General features: G+C 53.5%; 2 protein-coding genes across 7 annotated transcripts; one reads left to right on the top strand and one right to left on the bottom strand.

Annotated features, from left to right (window-relative positions):
- Positions 1-527: 527 nt before the first annotated feature.
- On the top strand, positions 528-16,386 carry ABCD4 (ATP binding cassette subfamily D member 4). 6 transcript variants are annotated; one of them, XM_065636991.1, is made up of 19 exons: positions 528-597; positions 806-930; positions 1,037-1,164; positions 1,381-1,520; positions 4,626-4,742; positions 5,033-5,158; positions 6,003-6,053; positions 8,710-8,804; positions 9,773-9,894; positions 10,721-10,812; positions 10,977-11,066; positions 11,333-11,541; positions 11,842-11,933; positions 12,140-12,176; positions 13,438-13,487; positions 13,770-13,822; positions 14,184-14,260; positions 15,426-15,541; positions 15,711-16,386. In XM_065636991.1, exons 1-19 carry the CDS (start codon positions 581-583, stop codon positions 15,804-15,806), a joined length of 1,833 nt encoding a protein of 610 aa, XP_065493063.1. In that variant the 5' UTR covers positions 528-580; the 3' UTR covers positions 15,807-16,386. The 6 variants fall into 6 exon arrangements, with proteins under 6 accessions (XP_065493063.1, XP_065493061.1, XP_065493062.1 ...); XM_065636989.1 differs by lacking the exon at positions 528-597 and adding an exon at positions 627-696; XM_065636990.1 differs by lacking the exon at positions 528-597 and adding an exon at positions 627-696 and having other exon boundaries at positions 11,336-11,541.
- Positions 16,344-26,970, bottom strand: LOC135989901 (acetyl-coenzyme A synthetase 2-like, mitochondrial). The gene is made up of 14 exons (XM_065636988.1): positions 26,488-26,970; positions 25,007-25,103; positions 23,590-23,789; positions 22,941-23,116; positions 21,920-22,072; positions 20,992-21,139; positions 20,414-20,551; positions 20,125-20,217; positions 19,611-19,723; positions 18,989-19,115; positions 18,181-18,308; positions 17,583-17,646; positions 17,133-17,254; positions 16,344-17,044 (listed from the first exon to the last, which is right to left on the bottom strand). Exons 1-14 carry the CDS (start codon positions 26,801-26,803, stop codon positions 16,868-16,870), a joined length of 2,052 nt encoding a protein of 683 aa, XP_065493060.1. The 5' UTR covers positions 26,804-26,970; the 3' UTR covers positions 16,344-16,867.
- Between the last annotated feature and the right edge of the window lie 160 nt (positions 26,971-27,130).

Here is a 27,130-nt window from a genome sequence, read left to right on the forward strand (position 1 = left end):
CCAGCGCTGCTCTCTTAAGCCCCTCTCAGCCCCCTGCCCGCTCCCTTTCACACGGCAGAGCGGGAGCACACGCTCCCACTCACCGCCACGCTGGGGATCGCTGCCTCATCCCGAGGTCTCGACTTGAGAAATCCCCCGCAGACACGGGCCACCACAAGTTGTGTGTCCTATCAAAGCCATCCGAAATGTCCCCGCCTGCCCCAAAATAACCCAAACGCGCAGGAAGCAGCGCGGCGTCTCCTTTCCCGTGTCCCCTGTGGGCAATGCCGGCTGCCCGCGGGGACTGTCCCTCGGCCGCTGGGGTGCCCGAGGAGCAGCGGGCCGGCTGTGCAAGCAGGCAGGCGCTGGGGCGGCGACGAGTGACGCGGGGACACCGCGGAGCCCCGGGCGGCGGCGCCCGCTCGTCCCGTCCCGTTGCCGCCAGGGGGCGCCGTGCCCGGCGGGCAGCGCAGCGCGTCGCCAGGGGGCGCTCCGGCCCGGCGGCCCGCGGGCGGGGCGGTGCTGGCGGGCGGGGTCTTTGTGGTGATGCCGCCCCCGGAAGCGCTGGGCGGCCTCTGCCCGGGCGGGCGGTGCGGGGCTCATGCCCGGCGAGGAGAGGTGGTGAATATTCATGTCGTAGCGCCCGGGGGGCGGGGCTTTGCCGGGTGGGTCCAGCCGGGCGCTGATGGCGGGAGGCAGCGCCGGGGCTCGCGGCCGGTGAGGACGGGGCGGGCGGGGTGGTGTGTGGGGGCTGAGCTCGGGGCTGCCTCCGCGGCCGCGGTCCCGGCGGGCTCACTGGCGGTCCCCGCGTCTTCATCTGTTGCAGGCCCGGCGCCCGGCTGGACGGGCTGTTCGTGCGGCGCTTCCTGCGGCTGCAGGCCGTGCTGTTCCCGGGCTGGCCCTCCCCGGCCGCCCTCATGTTCCTGACGCTGCTCTGCGTGGCCTTGCTGGGTGAGCCTGGGGCACGGGGGCCGCACCCGCCTCTGCGCCCCGTCCCCCCGCTCCCCCTGTGCCGCGCCCCGCGGTCCGTCAGCTCCGTGCCTTCTCTGTCCTCCAGAGCAGCTGGTGATTTACCAGGTCGGCCTCATCCCCAGCCAGTACTACGAGGTCCTGGGGAACAAGGACTTCCCCGGCTTCAGAACACTGACTGCCCTTGCCCTGACTCTCATCGTGGTGAACTCCACGGTAAGACAGGACAGACACTCCCGAGTCTTGGGAGGGGAAGGGGAGGCTGCACATGGCTCCTGCCACGGTCCTGGTGACGAAGGATCTAGGTCTGCCCGTTAGGTAGCCATGTGTGGGACAGATCACTGGTACAAACCGTTAGTTTTTATTTCATTTTATGAAATGCTTGTTCTCCTCACTCATCTCTTCCTGTCTGTCTCCTTGTCCTCGTTCCAGCTAAAAAGCTTTGACCAGTTTATCTGCAACATGATGTACGTGAGCTGGAGGAAATCCCTCACCGAATATCTCCACAGCTGCTACTTCCAGGGCCAGGTCTACTACAGCCTGCACGTGCTGCGCGAGGACATCGATAACCCGTAGGCTGCCCGCGGCTTCTCTCAGCCCCTTGCTTAGCTTCTCCTGGACTGCTCCGCACCTTTTCCTGGCTTCTCTGTGTCTCTGGGTAGGGGCTTGAGCCCTAGAAGCTTTTGCCATCTAGGCACAAATACCCTCATCTGCCCTGAGTGGGAGGTAGTAGCTGTTGCTGGGAGCTCCCGTGACTACTGGTCATGATGTTTCTAGGGGTAGGATGTTTTTGTTGCAAAGAAAATGGAGGCCCAACAGAACAGGGATCGCGTGCTGCTATAAAGCATGCTGTCTGCTGCAAACTCAACCCTTGACACTCAGTGCGAGATTGCAAAGGGCCTGGTTGAATCAGGGACTACTGCCACTCCCTGCTTTCATGTAGCCAGCATGTTAGGACGGTCCGTGTTGTGTTTGAGCTTCAGCCACCAGTGTCTCCAGCTGAATGCAGTTTTGTTTAGCTGGGTTTTTGGTTTTGATAACCCGTGGGAACCAGGTCCAGGATGGACTTTGTTTTGCACTGTATGAAGGCCGCATTTCCCCTTTCCTGTTCCAGGAAGGAAATGTCAGGGGTGAAGTGTGAGAGAGGAGGAGCATTCAGTCCCTCATTGCTTAGCCCAGCCCACCCAAGATCCCCTTCAATTTTGCTTCATGCACTGTCCTGCTTACTGCAGAGCTGCTGATCCACCCAGGCTGTGCAGCGAAGGTTGAACATCTCCCATCCTCACAACTGCCTGCTGACCCTGACCTTCAGCGTGTCCTTGCATGCAGGACACTGCTGTCATAGTTACGCACTTTGAAGAGTTAAATATCCTACATTAGATATCATGTGAGAGCTAGAGGGTTTTTTCCCCCCTCTAGAATTTAAATAAGTTATTATCAAATTCTTGCTGAACAACTGGAAACCAGGGGATAACTTTTTTTCCAAATTGTGTGGCTTTATACAGTTGTTTTGAGACTCCAAATTCTCCTCTCCTGGAGGGGGCACCCCTGGGCTAGTCACAGCATTGGTGCCATCTCCCACATCGGTGGCATCGGAGGAGTCCAAGCCCTGGGTCTCTGTGTGCAGTGGCTGTCTTGTGGGGACTCCTAACTTGTTGCTCGTAGTGGTGACCTCAAGGAACTGAATAAGCCGCTGTGCTTCTGCTGCCCAGTGCTCCTGGTTGCCTGTCCTTGTGCCTTTGTGGCGCAGCTGGTCTGTGTGGCTACACAGTGAAATTGTGCTGGATCTCTCAGATGTTTTTTGTGTGTACCTTTTTTTAGCCAGTCCTGTTCCCTGGCTGCCTCCGTGGCCCCAGTGCTGGGTCAGAGCAACCAGCCGTGTACACGGGCAGCAGCAAGCAAGGAAAGGGCTTAGGTTGGGTCAAACAGCCCTGCTGCCAAACATGAAATCACAGCTTCATGACGCTGTTGCAATTTCCAGCAGCTGTTGGAGTTATTCCCGCCTTTGTTAATTTCTGATGGTATTTTGCAGTGTTACGGAGTTGCAAGGGAAGGTTAAAAAGCCATGTCTGTCACCAAGGCATGCAGTGCTTCCCAGGCACATTGGCCATGGCCAGGAACTCCTGCATGGCTCTTTTCCCTTGGGAGTGGGAAGGGAAGGACAGGGGCCCCTCACCACATGACAATCCTGCTCAGGTTTATTTTTAACCAGGGAATGTGTTCGCATTGTGCAGTGAAATGCATGGGATAGCTGAGTCTGTCCAGCCCGTGGCAATAGAGCCAGCTCTCCTGACCCTAGACCGAATGTGTGAGGTTTCTGCGAAGTATTTTTCATTACCACCTTGCTTCTGTTCAAACATCAGTGTCTTTTTTGATGCCACAACAAAAATTGTCTTTATCTTGCAATTCCTTGATGAGAACTTCTTCTGTGCACCAGGTACTTAGAGAATGAAATAGAGTGACGAAGTGACGTCCCATTTTGCAGTGCAAACCAAACATGGTGTCATCCATCTAGAAGGAATGAAGAGTGGGTTCTGAGTGGCATACAAACACTTGTGGCTCCTAGCAGGGCATTCGAGTTGTTGTGTACGTGTTATCATTATGTGTTGCTTAATAGCTCTTAAAAAGCAATATCTTGCCATGTGTCTACAGTACGAGTTAAATTATAACTTTATGCGAACAATTACAGTCTGAGGGAAAGTGATGACTGTAAGGTCAGTCAAGATGAGAGCTGCCTCAAAATAAACATATTGCTGTTCCAGGACTGCAAAAGATTTAAGAGACTAATGTCTGTGTGGTATCTGTGCTGATGGCTATGCAGGAGTCCAGCCTTGCTCTTCATTCTGGACTCCAGCAGTCACAGTCATGGCCTTTCTGTCCATGCTTAGAGCATCAAACTGAAGCTCTCATCCAGGTGCTCTGGACAGATGAGGTGCCAAGGGAGTAAATATGCTGAAATCCCCAGTCTCATCTGCTGCTCGGCAGTGCAATGGATGGGACTTGAGGGTCTGTCACTCACATGCCTGCTGCTGCTGGGGTGAGGAGGCTTGATGCGGTGCTGCCTGTTCTTGTGGGATGGGTGGGTGGAAGTGCTTTCTTCCTTACACCAAAAGGATCAGAGGGCACTCCATGCAGAGCAAAGGGACCAGCTGCTGTGGAAGGGTGGTTTTGATGAAGGTATTTGCAAATATCCAACAGCTGGCAAAGGCCTGGCCTGTGCTCTAGCTGGTCCTGGTAGCTCTGGTGCCTGAGATACAGCACCAGCACTGAAGGTTTTGGGGGAGTCAGTAGTTTTTGGTAGTACAGGGATGGCTCCAGGAGAGGAGTAAAGGACAAGGATGCAGAGACCTTTAGCACAGAGTGGGCCAATGTTGTTGAAAGTGGAACAAGGGGTTAATATAAGGAACAGGGTGAAGTTAACAGCAGGAGCTGTTCTTCCTCAGTTCCAGGAAGGCCCTTGGGTGGGTCCTGCTGGGTCATGGAAATTGTCTCCTGTGGGGGAATGAGAGTCGCAACTGCAGGTCCCTCCCAGCAGGGTTGTTCACCTGCCCCCTTCCCTAAGTTCAGGCAATGAATTAACGTGTGGCTTTTGCCATGTTAGAGAGTTGCTACGTCCTGCACGGACTGTTTCTCACTCTTGGGCTTTAATGGTGTCAATGGTTCTTTGTGTTGAGCAGGGACCAGCGCATCAGCCAGGATGTGGAGAGATTCTGCAGGCAGCTCAGCTCCATGGCCAGCAAGCTCATCATCTCACCCTTCACACTGGCCTACTACACTTACCAGTGCTTCCGCAGGTAAGGACCCATCCTAGCCCTGTTTTCACACCTCTTTACTATGCTCTTTTTTGGAGCCTAGCACCCATGTTGCAGCTTCCCTGACAGATGCTTGTATATGTGGGTGAGTGGTCTCTGCACTCCATAGGCACTTCTGCCTTGGGGATGCTGGGGTGTGCAGTGCTGGCCCACAAACCTCTGTGAAAGCCAAAAGAGGTGACACTTGAGGGCTCTGATTTCTTGAGCCTGAGAGTGCTGGGATGTCCTTTTGCTTGGATTATTAGCTGACCTCTCTTTCTCTTCCTCTGTAGCACAGGCTGGCTAGGCCCAGTGAGCATCTTTGGGTATTTCATCATTGGGACTATCGTCAACAAGGTACTGATGAGCCCAATTGTGTCTAAACTTGTGCAGCAGGAAAAGCTGGAGGGGGATTTCAGGTGAGTCCCAGCAGAGCAGCATTTTCACTACCTCTTGGCAGTTCCTGCAGGAGCTGCGTTTTTGTCCCCGTTCAGTGCTATATATGCAGCTGCTTCTGTTGTCCATGACTTTCCCCAGGCTCAGAGAAACCTGCCTGCCCCATGCTGCCTCAGAGTCCCTGTACTGAGCCACCACTACCCTTTTCACTGCCCTGTGTCATGGCAAGCGGTGCCCTTGGTTCAGTCTCCTCATTGCTGCTGCCTGTTGCTTGTGCATCTGCCAGGGCATTGGCTGTGCTGAAGAAAACTGCACATGGAGCTTCCTTGGGTGCAAGTTCAGTGGACTGTATCTGCTGACAGAAATCAGATGTCTGTTTCACCACCACCTTCAGAAAATACCCCAAACAGCACAGTCTTTCCATATGCTCTGTAACTTATCTCCTTCCCTTCCCCTGCCGGGTTGGCTGGGTGTATGGCAGGTGCTCAGCAGCTTCTTTCCCTGGGGCTCTGGGCATCCAGGGACAGCAGCAGAAGCTGGTGTGGCACAGGAATCCCAGACCAGAGCAGTCGGTTGTGGTGATTCTGTATGGTAGACATGTTGGGCCAGCAGACAGGAGGCCCAAGGGCTGAGAAGATGCAGGATACCAAATGAATGTGCCACTGAGCTGGCAGCCCAGAGTGATGTTACCTTGTGCTAAGCTTTGTTCTCCAGTGCCTTTTTTACCCTACTGAATATTTCTGTCAAGAGATGCCTCAGATCATTGATCTGACAGATGCAAGACAGGTTTCCTCTAGCAAGGATGTTGGCTACGTAATTCACTTGGGATTTGTGCGTGATCCTGATGATGTTTTTTTCATTGTCCAGGTTCAAGCACATGCAGATCCGTGTCAATGCAGAAACAGTTGCTTTCTACAGGTTAGTAGCATTCATTTCTTACGTCCTTGCAGAGATCCTGCCAGCTCAGGGCATCCTTCTTGTATTCATGTATCTCAGAGGAGTCCAAATCCTGTTGGTGCAGCTGGAGCTTTCTGTCCACTCCATCCCACTGCAGGTGCAGGGTCTTTGCAGGGTCATACAGCCCTGACACTCTGTTCTCCTTTGCATTCTGTGCATCATCTGCAGAAATACTTCACAGCAGCTGGAGATGACTAATTTTTGTCTGCCTCCCTTCTAACATCCCCAGGAGCCTGATACAGATTCAGTGCTGGCTTCGAGACCATTGCTCAGTTTTTGCTGCCGTCTTTATGTGGGAGATTGCTTGGGGTCTCCTTGCATCTTGTTAGGATGTTCCTGCAGGGGACTTGTTGCAGGTTGCTGCTGGCCCCATCCTGCTGCTGCTAACCTGCGTGTCTGCTGTGTGTAGGCTGGCTGTTGCCTGGCCTCCTTGCCTCTGCTGCTCCTCTAGGTCAGCCTGTGCCCTGACCCTCCCAACACTGTTCTGCCACTCTCCAAATTTGCCCAGTGACATGTACTGCAAAGCTGAACACACAGTTGGGAGCCCAACAGCACCTCTCCGCTTAGTGATGCCCTGAAGTTTGCTTAGTTGCTGCTTGGAGCCTTTAAAGTGGTGTCACAGAAATGGCTAGAACTCAGGAAAACTGCCACAATTTTACTGTAGCTTGTGTTGGGTTGCCTGGTCAGTGGCAGGAGGTAGTTTTTCCTCTCTTGTCACATGTCTGCCTTTGCCCTGCGTGTTGTGAAATCATGATTCTTCCGGGAATTTAAGCAAGCACCAGCTGTCCTGTCTGGTCTTCCCTGCCTGTCATCTGTATTTGGCTCCTTCATGCTGTAATGACTGAGCATTTCAAGTGTTGTGGTTCTGTCCCCAAAGTGGTTTGATTCAAAATCACGAATTTCATAAAGATTTATACTGACAGGCATGAAACTCTGATTTAAATAACTGAAATCAATCTTGGTTTCCATTGGCAAGTTTGAGTTATTTCTTTGTGGACTGGTTGATTCTTATTGGTTGATAATTTTTCTTAATGGAGAAGATACTCTAATTATAAGCCCTTATTTAAGCTGCAGTACTTTTGCCTATAATTTTGAAGCTTTTTATTCTATTACTGAGTAGAAAATGGAAAGTGAATTATTATACCAGAAAACAGATTATCTTACTTCAGTAGAGTTCAATACTGGAAAAGCTTTGCTTGGTGGGAAATTAGAATTTAACCGAATTGCACAAAACCAGCCATTTTCACGGTATGAATCTTAATTAAAAATAAATAAAATTTTTAAAAGGTTGCATTCCTAGAATCCTGCAAGAGAAGGACCACATGGTAGAGTGGCTGATTTTGATTGCCGGACTTCTCTAGCTTGTAGAAACTGTGAGAGCTTGTGCTCTTACACCTGCCTAACCATGGTTTTGGTAAAAGAAGAAACAAAACCTGAGCACTGTCACTTTTTTACTTCCTTGGTTTCTAAGCCTTTGGCAACCTTGCTTTTAAAAGTGAACTGAATGGGAGAAAAAGCAGAAACCAATACAGCAATCTCTGCATCTGCAAAAGAAGTAGTAGCTCTGGTCCCCGGAGCCTTCCTCACCTTTAACTCCTTGTGTCCAAGGCTTTGTCCTTTCCAAATGCTCAGCAGTGAAGATCATAGCTCAGTAATCACCTGAGATGGGTTGTAGGGCAGTAATGCCAAATCTAATTCTAACCCCATGTATTTTTGAGAAAGAAAATTAATTTTTCTATGAACTGAGAATCTTTAGAACTGAGACTCTTCAGAAATCTTAATTTGTATTTTTGTTGTGCAGCTCCTGGCCCTGCTTGCTTGGGCCCCTGTGACTCCCCGTTGCGGGGACGGCAGTGCGTGGCACGGGCAGCAGCTGCTGCCGCAGGCAGGAGCCTGGAGCTCTCTCTGCATTTTGCCACCTGAGGGCAGCCCAGCTCTGGCGAAGGAGCAGAAGGAGCTGCCACACTTGCTGAGGGCCCTGGTTTGGAGCTGAGATGTGCCTCCTGCGACCAGCCCAGCCTGGCCATCACTGCTAGCTGCGATGGTGGGCAACCCCCTGATGCCTGCAGGATACCCCTGGGAAAGGCGAGGCTGGGGGGGCTGGGGTCACCTGCACTGGGGGCTGCACAGCTTGGGGCTGGTCTGCGTCCCACTTCTCCGGGTTGGGGAAGGGGAAGGAGTAGACTGGGGCTGCTGGCTGTGCAGCCAGTGTTGGCTTGCTGTCACCTCCTGGCCTTGCCTCTGCCCTCTCCTTTTTAGCTCCAGCTTCCTCCATTCCAACCAGGCTCTGCTTGGGAAGCGTGTGTGACCTTGGGCGTGCACAGCTCCAGGCCAGGGCCTTGCCGACAGTGTCTGGCCTTGCCTCACCTCCTTCTGTATGCAACAGCAGCACCCACAGGCTCTGAGAGAGATTTGCAGTGATGCTTTCTTCCTTGAGTTTCTTCATTGAAGCTCTTCAGGAAGGTGGTCTTGGGTGTTCAGTTCCTGTTCAACAAAGAGCTGTTGCTTGGAGGCTGAAGTGCCAGGTCCTTGCCAAGACTCATTCCTAGAGCCCATGCTTTGACGTTTTTGCAGTGCTCACGAGAAGTCTGTGGCCTGTTGTGATCTTACTTTACAGGGCTGGGCGAGTGGAGCACATGCGCGCAGACCGAAGGCTGCAGAGCCTGCTGAAGACCCAGAGACAGCTAATATGCAAGGAGCTGTGGCTATACAGTGAGTGGAGAGTTTGGGGGGTGAAGTGGGGCATGTGGTAGCTCCGTTGTGGTGGCCCACAGGCTTGGGAACACGACTGCTAGAGTAGTAGTACTGGGTGTTCCTCTTCTACCTCTTGCCTGGTACGTGAAAGCCCCGAGGGTGAACAAGGTGCCTCCTGCAGTCCTAAATGGCAATCCGGATGGGAAAAAGCCTTGTGGAGAGTGAAGCTGTGAAGGACCAAGCTAAGTCAGATTATGTAAGCCCAAAAAGAGGAATCTGCAGGAATCTCTGCTCTTTGTGGGACAGGCATTTCATGGCCAGGAAGAGGGGGAAGGGCTTGGGCTCTGGGAAGGGAGAAGGCCCTGGTTGGGAGCTATGGAGATTCTTTCCTATAGACTCTGTCCCTTGGGCATAGTTGTCCTTTGAAAATCTCCTTCTCCCATTGTCAGTAGCTCCAAGTTTGGGTGTTAAATGACCACTGTCAAGACAACTCTTCCTCATTTCATCAGCATAGTGAGCTTCTGAGAAACATAAGGGAGGAAGAGCCCTGAACGTAGGTGTTTCTGTCACAGTTTGGTATCCTAAGTCTTTCTGCCTGTCCTGTGTTCCAAGGCACACTTCATGGCCAACCATCTCACCTCTGAGCTTCCTTTTTGCCTTCTATCCTGTTTTTTGGGGGTCAGCCAGGCCCCTGAAGAGTAGAAACAAAGTGGCTTTTGCCCCATGGTGGCTCTTGAGCTGTGTGTCCAGATGATGTTTCTCTACTTGGGGGCTTGCCCCAAAGTGCTCTTGGCTGTGCAAATGAGTTTTCACCCTGGTGCTTGTGCTGTCATGTGAAATGGGTTCTTTTGCTCTGGTGCATCGTGAAGGAATGAGCCAAGTCCATGGGTCTTCTTCTGACTGGACTCATGGGCTGCACTTGAGCCTGGCTGGGACAGAGGTTCCCACCACAACTCACTGTCTTCTCTCAATGTGCTTCTGCCCAGTTGGGATCAACACCTTTGACTACCTGGGCAGCATCCTGAGCTATGTGGTTATTGCCATTCCCATCTTTTCTGGGGTCTACAGTGACCTGAGTCCAACAGAGCTCATCGCCCTGGTCAGCAAGGTGAGCTAAGGGTGACCTCCCAGACCCCATTATGAGTGTGCACTGAAGATGGAGGTTTCCTGTGGGGCTGGTGGCATTGGGGCTGGATGACCTTCAGTGACTGACCTTCAGGTTAGGCTGTCCCTGCCCATGGTGGCATGAAAATGGGAGATTGGAGCCAGCTGATATATGATTAACCTGGGGGTGAGAGCTGTCAGGGATACCTCTTTGAGTTTCCTAGCCCAGACCTCTGTGCCTTAAACAAAAAAAAGTCTCTGGCTTTCAATAGCGTGGGTGGGGATTGAGTCCACACAGTGCTCTGGTCCAGTGTCGTGCCCTGGGCTGCTGCCCGCAGTAAGCCTGGCCACCTGCGAGGCTGAGCTGGCTTGAATTTGCCTTCCTGACCTGACTTATTCCCAGGTACTCAAAACTGGCTTGTGACAGAGTATGCAGAGCTAAAAATAGCAAAGTGGGCACTGTGGGCTGAGACACTCTGCTCTCGGCCACGTACGGTGCTGTTGTGGGGCTGGTGGCGTGGATCTGTGAGACTTAGATGGGGTGAGCGTGCTGGGCCCTGAGCTGGCCAGCAGACACTCTCTAAACACCATCCCTGGGTGGCAGGAGATGTGTCCACCTGGCAAAAACTGCTGTACTGAGCTCCATCTGAATATCATCATCATCTTCACACCCACTGCCCTGGGTAACTCTCCACCCCTCCTTCATCTTGCTGGGACTGCTGGTGTGGCCAAATGTTTGGACTCCTTGGCTGCCTCCTTGCAGCCATGGAGGAAGGAGCCATGCCCCAAGGCAGTGCTGACCTTTGCTCTGATGTGTGATTTCTCCCCAGAACGCCTTTGTTTCCATCTACCTCATTGGCTGCTTCAGCCAGCTCATAGATCTCTCCAGCACCATGACCGACGTAGCTGGCTACACACACAGGTGAGCTTCTCTCCAGGAGAGGGAAGTGTGAGACAAGACTCTGCACAGGTCTGTGCTAAATAAATGAGAAACATCTGCTTGTGAGAGAGCATGGAAAAGGTTGGATATTGTGAGGAGGCTGCTGGAGTTGTCCCTGGCATTCATGCAACCTCTTGTTTGTCCAGGATTGGAGAACTGCAGGAGACCCTGCGGAACCTTGGCAGAAAAAGAAATGATAACTACTCAGAAGCCAAAGCCAGTTGGGATTTGGACAAGTGAGTCTCCCCTCAGTAATTTGCTGCCTTGCAGTGTCAGGTTGTCACAGGATGGAGGTGGCCCTTGGTGTCACAGCCTGCTGCATGCCGTTGGCTAGAGCAGGCAGTGCTAACCGTGATCTGTCATTCTGGGGGTGCGTGGGATGGGGCTGCTATCACAGGGGCGCAGGAGGTCGAAGGTGCAAGGGAATGTGCCTAATATTTACCAACCTCAGCATGATCACTTACCCCCAGATCTCTTCTCCTTTGTCTTGGTGGTGGTGCAGCAGCCTTTCTGGAGAGGACCCAGTGCCAAGGGACACAGCTTTCCTTTTGGAGCAAGTGACACTTTCGGTGCCATCCTCTGGCAAGCAGCTGATCAAGGACCTGAGCCTCAGGATCTCACAAGGAAACAGTGTGATGATTGTGGGGAACACTGGCACAGGGAAGACATCTCTCCTGAGGGCTCTGGGGGGACTCTGGGAGAGCACACGGGGTAAGAACTGCTGCTCGCCTCAGCCTTCTCTTCCTCAACCAGGACTGCCTCGAGTTTGGAAGGTGGCAGTGTGGGGTTGTGAGGCCAGTGCCAACTTGTGATGGTGAATGTGTTGCTGATGCGTTGGAGCCACCCATCTCTGTGTTGCATATTCTGTTTTGCCTCTCATTGCTTTGCCCTGTGGTGCAAATATAGCTGTTCTGGGATTTGTCGGCCACTCCATGGGGCAGGACTGCACAGGGGGTGGTGAGGAGTTGCTGGCTGTCTCTGCCGGCTTGGTGTGAGTGTGTCTCTGTGCAGGGAGCATCAAGATGCTGACCTGCTTTGGTCCCCGGGGTGTGGTGTTCCTGCCGCAGCGGCCCTTCTTCACGGATGGAAGCCTGCGTGAGCAGGTGAGCCCAGAGCTGGTTCTGCTCCGGCTCCAGCTCTGCTCCCAACCATGGTCATGCCATGCAAACCTGTGTGCTGCAGAAAGGCCTGTAAAAGGGAGGATGCCTGTGGCTGATCCCTCATGCCTGAACTCATGCTACCACTGTTGCATCTCTGATGGGCTGTGTCCAGCTCCCTCTGACACAGCTTGTTTTGATCTGTTAAACAGGTGATCTATCCCCTGAAGGAAATCTATCCAGCTTCAGGTAAGTGGAAATTTATCAGAGCAATTAGCCAACCCTGTGGTGTCAGCTCCCTGTCCTGTACCCAGTGCAGCTTCTCCCCTACCGTGCCCCATCAGGAGCACTCATCCATTTCACTTTAGCTGCTCACTGCTTTTCCCTGGAATATTTACCTTACCATAGGTTAAAGTCAGCTCTGCGTTCCCTCCCTTTCAGGGAGAACATGTTATCGTGATGCTGTGAGGACAGTCTGGCTGTGCTCTGCGTGTTGTACTAGACATGGTATATGTCAAGGCACCTTGCTGCCCTCTAAACTTGCTGTAGGGGTACACCTGGTCTGTCTAGTACAAGCTGCCTTTGGGCAAGCCATGTTTGCCTTCGTCTCATTTTCCATCTACCTCCATCTTCCACTGTTCCTCTTTTTCAAATGATGTCCCAGGGCCTTGCATGCTGTTGAGGTCAGACTACATGGACCTTTTCCCTTGCCCTTTTCCCAAGCCAGACCATGCATGTGCTCTGCTGCAGCTCACAGATGTCCAGGTTTAAGTTTCCTGTGCAATCTACTCTAGGTGTACCTGCTTTAGCTGGTGAGTTGGACTAGATGATCTCCAGAGGTCTCTTCCAACCCCAACCATTCTGTGATTCTGTCTGAGTGAAACAGTGCTACGTGCTGCTTTCCAACACTTGAGAGTCACAGTCTTGCAGAGAGTAACTGCAGCCATCAGCTACTGTTGTGGTCTTTCAGCAGCTTCAGAGAGGTCCATGGCAGATGCACAGGCCTTTTGCTCAGCTTCCACAGCAGCTGTATCAGCGCAAGAGTATGTTCTGGACCACAGCTGGTTCACCCTGAGGTTTTTCCCACCCCACTTAGGCTCCTTTTGCTGTCCGTTACCTGAGCAACTGCTCCCATGACCCCACTGTGTGCAGTGGGCAGTCAGCCATCAGACAGTGGCTGGTGGGCAGGGCCTTGGCAATTGAGGCCTGGATCTTTGTGTTCAGGCTGTGTCCACCTGTGACCATGGGCTGAGCCAAGTCTCAGGTGTGTCTGTGGAGCCAAGCTACCTCCTGGCATGCTGCTCACAGGCACAGTTAACATTTTTAGGGAAGGTCAGTCTTTGGGAGCTCTCTGTGCCAAAGCTCAGAACCTCATATGGTTAAGTGGTTGAGTCAGCTACACTAGACCTCAGGAGATCCTCCAAACCTTCCCTCTTGCCCTACCAACTCCTTGCAGCTGTGGCCTCAGCACACATTGACTCTGTTTATGCTTTACTGCATTCTCCCCTAGGATCTGCAGATGATGAGAGAATTGTGCGATTCCTGGAGCTGGTTGGGCTGGTGAGTCCCCGGTAGGGGTGCTGCTGTCTTGCCTGGTGCTGCCAGTGAAGGAAGAGGCAATGAGGTTTTGTGGCAGCACAGCATAACTGTGTGCTGCACACATATAGGGACATTGTCTGCAGCTGCGACAGGAGGGTCTGTGGGACAGGCAGAGGAGGAGGGATACAGAGCAACTTCAGTTCAAGCAGGAAAAAAGAGAGTAGCAGGAAGGGGGCAATTATGCTCAGGGCTGTCACTGACAGGGCTGGGGCTGTGCTCACAAGTCTCATGTGCTCTCTGCAGACTGATTTGTTGGCAAGGACTGGAGGACTGGATGAGCCGGTGGACTGGAACTGGTAAGGGAGCACATCGTCTGCCTGAATTTGGGTGATCCCTTTGGGTGGGGAACACTTCCAAACAGATGCACATGGCTGCTGGACTTACAAACATCTGTTTCCACCTGTGTCCTGGGGGAGGTGGGCAGTGTACAGGGGCAAAGCCTTCATGCCCCAAGCATCAATGCCAACAATCACCAGCCCTGCTGCTCTGCAGGCAGCTGACTGTGCGTAGGGGTGTGAAGCCAGTCCCAGCATGGAGGAGGGCACGGGGGACACAGGAACAGCTCCTTCCTGGGATCTCCAATATCAGCAACCATAAGCTCATCAGCAGACAAGCTGTCTTTGTTGAGGGAGATTTTAAATCTTGGCCCTGCTACAGGTGTGACATCCTCTCCCCAGGGGAGATGCAGAGGCTCTCATTTGCACGGCTCTTCTACCTCCAGCCAAAATATGCAGGTGAGTGAGTGACTGTGAAAGAATAGAGGAAAAAACAAAGGTGGTGCCGTTGGTGTAGAGAAGCTGGTACAGAGACAGTTCATGAAATCCCTTCTTTGCTAGGAATATGCTTCATCTTGGCCATTACTTTAGCAGTGCAGCACGCAGAGGATTCAGGGGTGAAAACATTTCATTATCTGTGTGGAGGGTGGTAAATCAAGAGGCTGTATATAAGACATTCCCTTCTTAGGGAACTAGTGATTTATGTTCTCGGTCCAGGTCCGATGGTACCTTAAGGAGCCCCCTGTCAGCTTGCTCATGAGTTGCCACAAAGAAGTATGCGTGCTAGGGAGCAGGGTGTCAGCTGCCATAGCTGAAGCTCATGAACCCCTGTAGGGCTGTGGAAGCAATGTGGGAAATTTAGCTGTAACGCAGCAAAAGACAAGGAGCAATGGGAGAAACGGTCCTGGGAGATCCCAGAAGCAGTGCCCATTTGCAGATGGGGCTAATTCCTTTTGCACATCTAGATGGCTAGTGACTGCTGGGGGCTGTTGGGGGACTTACTGTGAGGGCCAGGGTGAGTGTGGGTGAACAGAGCCAGTGTCAGTAGCAAGCAGCCACATGTAGTACCTCTCTTCCCCTGAAGCGGCACAGCTCGGTGCTGTCTGGGCAGAAGGAACCTGTGGATTGCAAGCTAAAAGCTGTAGAGATTATGTAAGATGAATTTATCTGCTCCACATCTGTAGGATGTACCCTGAACTGACAGGAAGGTGCCCCGGGCCATCCTGGCTGCTCCAGGTGGGGTCTGGGTGGGAGTGGTGCACAGGTTTCTGCTCAGCCCAGTGCTCTAGGGCATGGCCCACCTTGGGAGGGTCTCATCTTGACTTCCACAGCAGTGGGGATGAGGCAGTGGTTGGCAGCTGTTGAGAGAGAGGAAGATGTCAACTGTGCTGTCTGGGTGGATTTGAGGGCTTGTGGGGAAGGGCACTTTCCCAGTTGGCCAACACTAGCTGTGCCAGAGGAAAATCAGAGTCCTTAGGCTTGTCCTCATTTGTCTTCTGCAGATGCTCTTGGTGAGCTTTGGTTAGTATGTGAAATGCTTTCAGCACTTGCTGGTCTTTTGCCCAGGGAGAGATGATCACTCGGGAGGGAAGGGCATTTGTGGGCCTTATGGCTTTTTTTTCAGTGCTAGATGAAGCCACCAGTGCCCTGACGGAAGAGGTGGAGCATGAACTGTACCAAGTGTGCCTTCAGCTGGGCATGACACTGATCAGCGTGGGACACAGGGCCAGCCTGGAAAAGGTGCGATGGGGACACAGCACTCCATGCCTCCCTGGTGGTGGGAAGAGCAGGGGGAGGTAGAGAGGGTCCCTGGTGAGCAGAGGGGAGTGACTGAGGCTGGAGACCCTCACGGTGGGAAGATATGCCCTCATAGAGGCATCCCTCAGTCGTTGTGTTTATTGAATTGCAGTTCCACAGCTGGATTTTGAAACTTCATGGAGAGGGAAGATGGGAGCTCACCCGGTGTGAGAAGATGAAGCGGCTCCCAGCTGGAGAAGGATGCTGAAAAACATGCTGTTGTCTGGCCAGCTGCAGATCCTGCACATGTGTGGGAGAGCTCTGCCTAGCAGACATGGGGCTGCTGAGCCAACAGCTGTCAACAAGGGATTCATCCTGTGCAACACCAGTTCTGCAGTTTGCTGGTGGATGCAGGGCCAAGTCTGAACTTGTGGTGTGAGGTTCTGCCAGGAGCAGACACATCTATGCCACCCTTCTCCCAGCCCCCTTCTACCTCCCTGCCTGTCATGGGAGAAGGCGCTGAGCTGCTAGGCTGCCCAAAGAGAAGATGCTGCCTCATGGAGCTTGCAGAAGCAATGGCCAGAGGAGCCTCTACTTGTGTAGGGTGCAGTGGTGTGAGGCTGGGATGCAGCCTCCTGTTCTGCCCTCTGTGCCTCACTGGGACCTCCGTCTCTTTGATACACAGTTCTGCAGAACAGGCTTCTGTACTAGTGGCTCTGTTGAAGGTTGTGCTCCCCAGCAGGGGCCAAGGAGAATGCTGGCATAGAGAAGGACATGTCTCTGCTCTCCTTATGACACAGGGTTACAGGTCAAATGAACATTTTTGTATTAAAATCTGGGGCCTGTTTTCCAACAATGTTTATGAAGAGTCAGTATTTGTTAACCAGGCTGCTGCATCTTTTCCTTCTGGGGTTTGCTTTGGAGGAGATGCTTGAATATTGGTGGTGCTCTTGGACTAGTCTACTGAAGAGCAGAGTGGGGTAGGAGTAATATACTTATCCAGGGCTGGCTGTAGTATCCTGCCCTGCTGCTATCGCCACAGCTACTGCAAGGCACAAGGAACCTACTGAGGCTTTCTGTGGGTCCTTCCTCTAGGGAGGAAACAGAGTTGCTCTCCCCTTACCGTTCTGCCTATGATGTATCATGTTCTCTCCCCTGCCTCCCACAGAGGTGTGAAGACAGAGGTTTTGAGGGTCTCTGTTCTGCAGAGGTCACTCTGAGACTGCAGTGGAGGTAACAGCCTCTGAGAACTTACTGAGCACCAGTTTTTCTGGATGTGGCCCCAGTTCTGCAGTGAAGGAGCAGGAGGTGGCTGCTGACAGAGCCAAGCTAGCAGCTATTCTGCCCTTCCACCAGACGCTTGCGTCCCTCTATGATCTGCTGCACAGCTTCATGGTCATCCAGGGTGGTTATGTCCCCAAGTTCACTGGCCTTATCCTCCACAATTTTCCTTAGCACCCGACGCATAATCTTCCCCGAGCGTGTCTTGGGCAGCCGGTGGGTGACCTGTAACAGGGTGGAGCAGAGCTAAGGCTGGGGGAAAGGGGTTCACCAGGCTGCCGGAGTGGGTGCTGGGTCAGCCCGCAGGTGTTACCTGAACATACTCTGGAGCCGCGTACTTTGCGATCTTCTTGGAGATCAGCTCCCGTAGCTCGGCAGCAAGAGTCTCCTGTGTGTAGCTGCTGTCCTTCTTCAGCACAGCAAACACGTAGGCTCCTGGCAGAAGGACCATGGGGTTACTGGGCAGTGTGTGCAGTGTCTTCCTGAGAGGCTGCCTGGACCTAGTGCCAGGAGAGTTGCCTCTCTGCTGGTGGCCTTGGGGGATACTCAGTACCCTGAGCTGTAAGTGCTTTTGACCACAGCATTTGCACCTCGTGCAGAGCCCAACTGGTTGCAGTGTAGCTTGTGATGGCTGTGCCAAGATCTCCACTTGGGGGGTGTTGGCACAGCATTGCTACCAGCGGTTGGTGTGACAGCCCTATTTCCCACTGCGTTGCAATAGCCCAGGACAGGCATTTTGGGTGCAGGAAAGCAAGTGTCTCACCTTCTCCCTTGATCTCGTGTGGGTAGCCGATGACAGCAGACTCTGCCACTGCCACATGGTGATTCTGGAACAGAACAGGGCTGGAGTTTGGCTCAGCAGTTTCAGGAGTCTGGCTGCCACCTGGGACCCGCCCTGCCCTGGCTTGGCTGCTGCAGCCCACGGTAATGTGGAGCAATAAAGAAGGGCCTCAGGTGGCCTCTGCCCTTTTTCCTTCTTGCCTTAGCAGGTTGGTCTGCAAACACAAGTCTTTCCCCCTGTCTCTGGCTGATTTAGGCTTGCACCTTCTAGACCCCGTTGTATGCCTCCAGGTTGCTCCACCAGGTCCCACAACCTTTACTGGCCCATGGATGCTTTGGGATTCACCTGCTTACAGCATCAAGCATATCAGGCTTTGTACCTCTCTTGCTGCAGAGAGTGAAAAGGGAGGGGAGAGGGTGGGAAGCTGTTCCTGCAGGCAGGCCATGTGTCCAGCAGTGCTCCCTGAAGCTACAGCAGCAGCGTGTTTCTCTCTGGGTATTTCCAAGAGGCTTCCCTGGGCACCACCAGTGCACCTTCACTGCCCCCTCAAATGGCTTTACCTCCCACCCACACCTCTTACCACAACATCCTCCACCTCTGCAGTGCCCAGCCGGTGCCCGCTGATGTTAATGATGTCATCCAGCCGTCCTGTCAGCTGGTAGTAGCCCTCATTGGTACGATACGCGCCATCCCCAGTGAAGAAAAACCCTGCAGGGGCCAGAACCGTGCCATGGTCAGTTGTTGCAGTGAGCTTGTGAGCTGCTCACCAGCCACATTCTCACTTTGATCCCTTCTCTTCTCTGTTGATACCAGGGCTCACGTGCTCTGCTCCTTCCTCTCAGCTGCTCCAGGTGAAGGTGCCTACCTTCCTTGTTAGTCTTCTGCCTCTGTTGGTACCTGCTCCATCACTGGGTTCCTTTCCTCATTCTGCAGTGTGCTAATGCCCATCATGCCTCATCACCATGGGCTGGGAACACTTTGCCCCAACGCGGTTACCTGTGGTCCTGCTGCTTGACCCCTTTGCTTCACATACAGACACACACTTAGGCTTGCTCAGTGCCTCTGGATGAGTGACAGGAGCCAACAGGGTTTGCAAGAGATGCACCAAGAGGCCTCTCTGTGCTCAACGGGATTGGAGGCAGAAGGAAAAATCCACTGCCCTAAAACCACGTGTGATCCAATGGGGAAAGTGGGTGACAGAAGCCCATTCCCATGGCAGTGATGAGGTCTCAGGCAGGGGGACATGAAGGGCCTGAACACTGTGGGAAGTGTAGAAGAATGAAGCAACAGGACTCTCCCAAGTCCCGCCCTGTGCAGAAAGCCAGCAGGGAGACCCAGGCATACCAAACCAAACACCTCTGCCGTGACCTGCCACAATGTTTCCTTACCTGGATAAGGAGTCAGGTAGGTTTCCAGAAATCTCCTGTGGTCTTTGTAAATGGTCCGTGCCATACCTGGCCAGGCTCGCGAGATGCACAGAGCTCCAGAGATGTTGTTTTCCAGAAGGACATTTCCCTGCAAAATAGTTACCTTTAGTAACCATGGCTGAGGGTACTTGGGTTGTTTAGTCATTGCCTATTTTTACCATTATGTCCAGTAACAACCCTGTGATGGCAACGCCAGGGAAGTCAGTGAGGGGTGTCCTATGCCCCTGGCTCCAAGGGGACAGGCCCCGTCTCTCCCAGTGGAGGTCTGCCACCAGCTGCTTGCCATGATGGGACACAGGGCTCATCCAGGGAGGCTGGCTGTCCCTGCCCAGCTACCTCACCCTAGAAAGGCCAGTAGAGAACCCAAGCACTGCCCGTCTTGTCAGGACAGAGCAAGGTAGAAAACAACTCGACTTCTGCACTAGGTGCAAGAACAGCTTTACTAGTAGTCCCTTTCTGGTAAAGAGGGTGGCCATCTAGCAGAGGTGAGGAGGAAAGGTGTTTGCAGATTTCCACACCTGTCCGCAACCACCTGGGGGAAAGCGAGCTGAGCCGGTGCTGGGGCTGCAGGTTAAAAATGTACCTTGTCATCCAGGAGGGAGGGGCTGATCCCAAAAAAAGGTCTCATAGCCATGCCTGGAAGGATTTCAGCTCCAGGATTAGAAGGACGAGGTGAGATACAGATGCCTCCTGTTTCTGAAGAAAAAGAAACTGTAATGCTCATCAAAGTCAGGGGCAAGAGGAAAGCCAGGTAGCACTGCTTGGCCAACAGCCTTTGCCCTGGCCCTTGCTGCACGCTGCTGGACCACAGGGTGAGGCTGGGTTTGCCGGAGAGTGGGGAAAGGCTCTTTGCAGAAGGATGATCCTGCTCATTTAGTTCAGCAGAGATCAGCTCCCTACCACCAGCTCCCCTGTGTTTCTCTGGGATAGTTTTAAAGGCCGTTTATCTCTTTCGTGTTTTGGTGCCTATGGCCCCTTACAGTATTGCTCATACAAGAGTGTCAGTAACAACCATTCCCGCTTGGCCAACAAAGCAGCAAGTCAGTCCTGCAGCCTGGGAGAGCAGAAGCTGGAACAAGGGGTCATACGCATCTCACCAGTTTGCCACCATGTGTCCACTACTGGGCACCGTGTCTCGCCGACCACACGAAAGTACCACTCCCATGCCTCCTTGTTGATGGGTTCCCCAACTGCAAGGGGAAAGACAAGGGGACAGAGCTGAAAGATAGGTCAAAGACACAGCTTCCCAAGGCCTGCTCATGGAGTCACCCCCCAAATAGGAACAGTCTGCCAACTTTCATATGCTGTTGCTCTTGGCATTTGTGGGAAGAGGCAAAACCTGATGCTCAAGGATGTGCTGCTCCAACCCATGCCACCAGCAGTTACCTGAGCCAAGCACTTTGAGAGAAGAGCGATCATACTTCTTCACCCATTCATCACCGTATCTCAGGAGCAGGCGGATGGCAGTGGGCGCCCCATAGAAATGGTTAATTTTTAACCTCTCCACTGTTTCCCAGTAGCGGCCTGGAATGGAAACAGGGCCAGTAACCATCTGCACAGGGCCCCCACAACCAAGAGAGAGGGAGAGGAGGTGAGAGGAAGGGCTCTCCAGCAGTGCCTAGACCCTCAGCCAAGTTAACTCCACTCTGGGAATGACTAAAGCAGCCCAGGAGCAGCTGCAATCCTTTTTGTTCCACATTACCTGGCTCTGCTACTCTCCCTGCTGCAGGGAGGGACAGAGAGAAACAACTTCACCCCTGGAGAAGCAGCAGTGGCTTCCTAACCAGAGGAAAAGTCCCTTCCCCTTGCAGCTCTTGGCTGGGCACAGCCGACAGTCTGTTCCTGCGGAGGCAGAAGCATTGCTGCCTGTGTCCTGACATCAAGCCGCCAGCTGCCTGCCTGCTGTGGGTCTCGCAGGGTGGCTGTGGCGTATCCCAGCTCCCTCTAGACGCCTTCTCACTCACCAGGGTTAGGATGGATGGGAGTGCTCTCAAAAAGGACCGTAGTGCCGCCATTGCAGAGGGGGCCATAGACCACATAGGTGTGCCCCGTGATCCAGCCGATGTCTGCCACACAGCCAAATATGTCCCTGTCCTGGTAGTCGAACACATACTGCTCAAGAGAGGAGAGGCAATGAGGGGGATAGGGACAGCCTGGGCCTGCCCTCCCGGCAAGGGGGACAACCAGGAGCAGTGTAGCCTCACTTAGCCATAATGTTAGTACCTCCTTCCAACTTCCCACCACCCCTGCAGGGACACCTTCTTCCTGCAGAGTTTTTTAAAACATTACCAGAAAAAAAATTAAAATAAAATATCCAGTGCTTTATGAAGGTGCAGGAGGAAGAAGGAGAGACCAAAAAAAAAAAAAAAGAAACAAACAAAAACACAGCCAGATTTTCTCTTTCCCAAAGGAGAAAGCTACAGCCCTTTCTTCCTTCTGCTGATGTCTAGACAAGGCTGATCCAAGTATCCTGTAGCATCAAAGCAGGAAAACTTATAGGGTGAGGATGGACCCTCCACACCCACAGGACCACATTGAAGGCCAAGGAGTTGTAGGCAAAGGCAGTGTGGTAGAGGCCTCCATGAGCCACCCACAGGCACTGCTAGGCTCCAAATGCACCATAAACCCTCAGGAAAACCCTGAGCTCAGCAGGGATCCCAGCAGAGGAGCTCAAAGGAGTAAGTTTTTGGAAGGCCCTGCTTCTGAGCATGTGTTGCTTTTCCCCACTACCTGTAGGCAGATGTGCTCTACTGGGCTGATGCTCTAGGAGGGCTTCCCAGAGACTTTGTTTTGGATAAAGATGATCTCATGGTGCAACAAGATAGCACATCTATTCCCTGCACCGTCTATGAACTGCCAGCTCACAAGCACTCTGTGGCTGGGTTCCACTACCTTGTGCGTGAGAGCAGCGAACAGCAAGTAACCAGCTTGGGAGTGAACCAGGCCCTTGGGTTTGCCAGTGCTGCCTGATGTGTAGAGAAGGAACAACATGTCTTCACTGTTCATGACAGCAGGCTCACAGTGTGCATCCTCCTTCACCATCTCCTGCAGGAGAGAGCACAGCCGTTGCCTCTGTCTCACAGGCTTCCTTGTGTTGTCCCTACATCCGCATGTGCACCTCTCCCCTGAGCATCTTACAAGCACCTGCACCACCCTGCTCCCCCCATACTGTCCCCCCCACCTCTCCGCCTGCACCCCCCTTGCTCCCCATCCTGACCTCTCTTTCGCTGTGCTGAGCTGGCAAACGCTGTCCTCAGCCAGAGCAGACCTGCTGAGTAAGAGGCAGCTATTTTTACTCTGCCACTGCTCTGACCAGCACAGAATTCTTCCAGAAAGCCTTTCTAGCACTGATTGCTTGCAGATGGGGTGAGCAGAGGCAGGGAGACATCTCTGCAGCCCCAGGGAGCTAACAGAAACACACAGCAGGGGCTCCATGCTGGCAGCCTGGCCATCCTGTGTGCCACGGATAAGGAGCACATGAGCAGCCTCTCTGCCTGCTTGCTTGGACACCAGCTGCCAGCGGCGCTCACAGAGGGTGCCAGGTCCGCTGGCAGAGCCGTGTGTGACAGTGCAGTGGCCGTACAAGGCTGAACTCATGTGTCAGCCCGTGCCTGGGGTGTTTCTAGCCCCTGGCCCACCCTGCTACTAGCCCTGGTTTGCACTGCCTGCCCCTGAGAGTATAGGGCTGGTGTTGCAGGAAGAGCCACCAGTTACCTCTCCTGATGGCTCCCAAGACTCTCCTGAACTTGTGTGCAGCTCCAGCTGCTGCTGCTGCAGGACAATGTCCCTACATCATGCCAACACCAGAAAAACTGTCATGGCCAGCCAGGACCCTATCTCCACGCCTTGTCCCTGCTCCCAGACCAGGCACGTTGCCCATGGGAAGCAGCAGTAGTGCTGGGCAACCTCTCACCTCCTCCAGCGGCACGTCCAGGGCTGACATGGGAACCTTGCTATCAGTCCTCATGGAAACCAGAACTCGTTTCACTTCTGGGCACTGCTTCACAGCCTGGTCCACTGTTTTCTTTAGCTGAATAACCTTGCCACCTCTCAGCGCCTGGTTCACTGTGATCACTGTCTCCGACTGGGCTGCAAAGGCAGAAGAACCACATAAGCAGCTCTGCCCCTCTTCATCCATCACACAGCAGTTTGGTTCTGCCATGACCCTGCACCTCTCCCACTGTCTCCCAGCCCCTGTTACTCTTGCTCTCCATTTGGCAGAAACAGCAGCTTTGCATCTTTGTTTGCCATTCATTCCTGCCTGTGTTGCATCCTCTCAGAGGAGATGCTGTATCCTGGGCCCCTTCAGTCCCTTGGATGAAGGAGGGAACCAGTCCATCCTATGGGTTGGAAGATATTTAGTGAGCCTGTGTGGTTTCCTGGGGTGCTAATCCCTGCTCTATGGCCACATGTCATGGCAGGACACCCTTGCTGAGCCCAGGGAGTCTTACTCAGGAAAGCTTTGCCATCAATGCAACCCTGAGCCCCCCAGCTGCCAAACCAACAAGCTCAGCACTGTCTCCCAAGGGAAACACACATCCCTGTTACCCACTGGCTCTTACCATCACGGATCCTGTCTGCGAGGGACTCTGCGCTGAACCCAGCGAACACCACGGTATGCACAGCCCCGATGCGGGCACAGGCCAGCATGCTAGCCACCGCCAGCGGGCATGGGGGCATGTAGATTGTCACCCTGTCACCACGTTTCACCCCTTGACGTTTCAAGGTGTTCCCCAGGCGGCACGTCAGCTCCAGCAGTTCCCTGCCCAAAGAAGCAATGGCACAGTTAGAGACTTCCTTGCAGATCTGACTGGCATGCATAAAGATGGAGGGCCTCAGCTATGCAGCTTACATCCCTAACCCCCCACACTGGGAGTCCATGGGAGAGCTATAAAATGTCAGTGAGAAGGAAAGGAGAAGACAGTCACTAACATGGGCTGTTATTTATGGAAAATAAATAAATCAGAATGGCCTCCGTACAGAGCCTGACACTCTCTCTGGCCAGCATGAGGCGCAAGCCATAGGGCCAGCAATGGCCACTGGCAATTCATCTGGCTCAGCAAGCCCAGAACACCTCAACTGACTTTCCCAATGACAATTCTTATCAGCCCATACAACTGAAGAGACACAGTACACTGCAAGGCTAGAGGCTACACAGGGGGAGTCTGATCACTTCCCCCATGAAAACAGGGCCCTGTGCTTTGCTAAAGCTGAGAAGGTCAAGTTCTCCAGAGCTTGTGCCCGCCAGTGAGGACAACAGCTGTAAGAAAGCAGTGAGCAAAACGATGCCTCTCCTGAGAAGCATCCCTCCCAGAAACCACAGCTTGGCTGTCAGTGACTCATTTCATGGAAGGGCTCTCCATGCAGGGAGATTGGCAGGGGTGGATGGTCACGTTTGTCATGTGAAGTCTGGAGCCAGCAAGGACAGAGGGACTTGTTCTGTGTGCAGAGGGATGTAAGTGGATTTTGTAGTGGAGAATGGGAGAGCAGGCAAACTGAGCTGGATGGTGCGGGGCCCCAGACTAACCTAGCAGGGCTGGACAGGCAGGCCCTACAAAGAGCCAAACCCAGCAGTGTTGCTGATGTGCGGATGAGCATGGGACTTCTCAACACCCATGTGGCTGTGAATCTGGCCTCTCTTGCAGACCATTCAACTCCAAGTTTAGACACCAGGAGCCTTGCTAGGAAGGCACACGTGTGACTTTCCCTTGTGATCTTACCTACAAGTATTGCAGTGCTGCCACAAGGGGCTTGCCTCTGCCTCGCCAGCTGGGTAGGGACCCCTTGGGCCCAAAGGGTTAATCAGGGTGTAGGCTGAAGTCTCAGATGAGCACAGGCAAGCCAACAGCCACCATACTGTTGATCTATCTATACGAAGAAACGCTGCATCCCCTCACATGAAGCACATCAGCAGATCAGCCCTGTGCAGCGCTCATGCACGCTGTGATATGTCTCATATGCTCAGAGGTAAGTACTGACCTGTACGTGACCCGCACCTCCTCCCCTGGTTCATCCTTCTCCCAGATTAAGGCCACTTTGTCTGGGGCTACATGGACATGTCGATCCAGACAATTCACTGGAAAAGATGAACCGGTCTCATTGCCAGAACAACCCTCAGTACCTCTTACCTCCCATAAAGCCAGCACTGGCAGCCCCATTTTCAGATCAGAGTCAGGGCCGTGTGTGAGTCTCTTCAGTACCAGCCATGTGCATCCACTGGAACAACCTTTGTGGATACCAGCCAGCAGACCACAACCACCATCCCAAGCCCGTTACGCTCCTCAGCACTCCAATACCTACCAATCCCCACTATCGGTTTCTCCCTTAATTGCAAACTAATGCAGTCCAGGGCAGAAACTGCTCGAAGTTGCTTTGGAGGTCACATCCCCAGTGCCCTCAGAGGGCCTGGCAAACATTAACTCAGCCACAACTCCACCCAGCACTGCCTTGCAGCTGCCCCTGGAGTGGACTAGGGCAGATTTTCAGTGGCCGTGCTCCTAAATAACAAATGTAGCAAGAGGCAAAGCTCTGCACAGGGAGGCTGGAGGGTGCATTTGTCCAAGACGGAAGAGACCACGGGCCAGGTGTGCACAGCCCCTGGCTTTCCAGGGACATGGTAGGCTGAGGCTTTGGCTGTAATTCTTCTGAGAAAACTTTCCTGCATTGCTGGCAGCTGCAGTTTCCTCAGAAGCCTTGTTCCACTCTTTGTTTTCCTCAAACCTGCTACCAAGGTCATGGGATGGTGTAGCAGCCCCAGTTTGCATACCAAAATGCCTTTTTCTCCTCACCATTTGTAGTTGTACAGGAGAGAAAGAAACACACACAGAAGGGGGAACGGTAAGACCTCAAATCCCAAAGGCAAATAACCACTGGTCTCCTACCCAAATAGACTGTGTAGGACATGATTTCTGAGGTCTTGTCTTGTATTTTGGACACTGGGACCAAGAGCATGGTAAGCAGGACGCAGTGTCACCAGCCCCTATGTCTTCCCTTGGTAGCCCCAGCCCACAGAAGAAAAGCCTCCCATGGCTGTGGGGACCTCCAGTACCACCCACTGCTCCTGCATTTTGCTTTCTGCAGATACAGACTGCCTTCGCTGGGCAGGGACAGCCTAGTGCAGCACTGCCTTCTGAATGCACAGGGTTCGGTGCTATTGCCTGTGGCCCTGCAGAATGGAACTGCTGAGCTGCTGTGTGAGCCATGGGAGCTGAGGGAGAGCAGCCTGGCTCCCAGCACACCCCCATCCAGCTGCAGCCCCCGCAGCGAGACCCAGTTGCTCCCTTAGGACCAGCCACATCCCTACACTACAGCCATTGCAGGACCAACTGGACCTTTGGGGCATCCCCCTCACTCCAACTCTTTAACTCTGTGCTCCTCCAGTCTGCTCCCAGGGCCAAAGTTCTTTGCAGAGAGGCACCCACAGGCGCTTATAGGGCTCCCATGTCCATCTCCCTCCTTACCTGCCACGTTGAGCTGCCCGCCCAGGAACCAGGAGACCCTGCCCTGGCGCAGGTCGCAGTCCTGGACAGAGTGGAAGGGGGTGATCCAGGTGAGCCGGCTCCTCCCTAGTGCTCCCCAGAAGGCGTCCCCCTGCTCCACCGACACCTTGTACAAGCCTTGGTGGTCCTTGGGTCTGGGGAAGGCGACGGCCTCGGGCATGTAGGCGGTGAGGGGCCCATGGCTCCAGCCTCGGGCAGCCACTGACCCAGGGGAGCATCTGGGACCCTGAGGAAGAGCTTTAGGGCACAGAGCCCTGGCCAGCAGCCTGGCCATCATACCAGGGCACCTGCCTCTTACCAAGGAGATGGGTGCCTGGAGCCCTCACAGCCGCTTGGGACACCTGACCTGGCCAAGATGGGCCCCTGTGAGATCTGGGGCTACGTTGCCCTGGGCTGACTGGACACAAAACAGTTCTCCCACGCAGGGAACCCCTTTTCCTCTGACTCGTTCCTCCCCTCCTCTCTCCCAGAGCACTATGGGAAAAAAGAAATTCAATCCCTTTAAGGGAGGGCGAAAGGGTGGACTGTAGAAATATTTAACTGAAAATAACCTTCATGCTAATCTGAGTCCTGAGGCTGCTCTTGAACGGGAGCCAGGTTGAGC

Source organism: Caloenas nicobarica, chromosome 5 (genome assembly GCF_036013445.1).
Source record: "Caloenas nicobarica isolate bCalNic1 chromosome 5, bCalNic1.hap1, whole genome shotgun sequence".
NCBI lineage: Eukaryota > Metazoa > Chordata > Aves > Columbiformes > Columbidae > Caloenas > Caloenas nicobarica.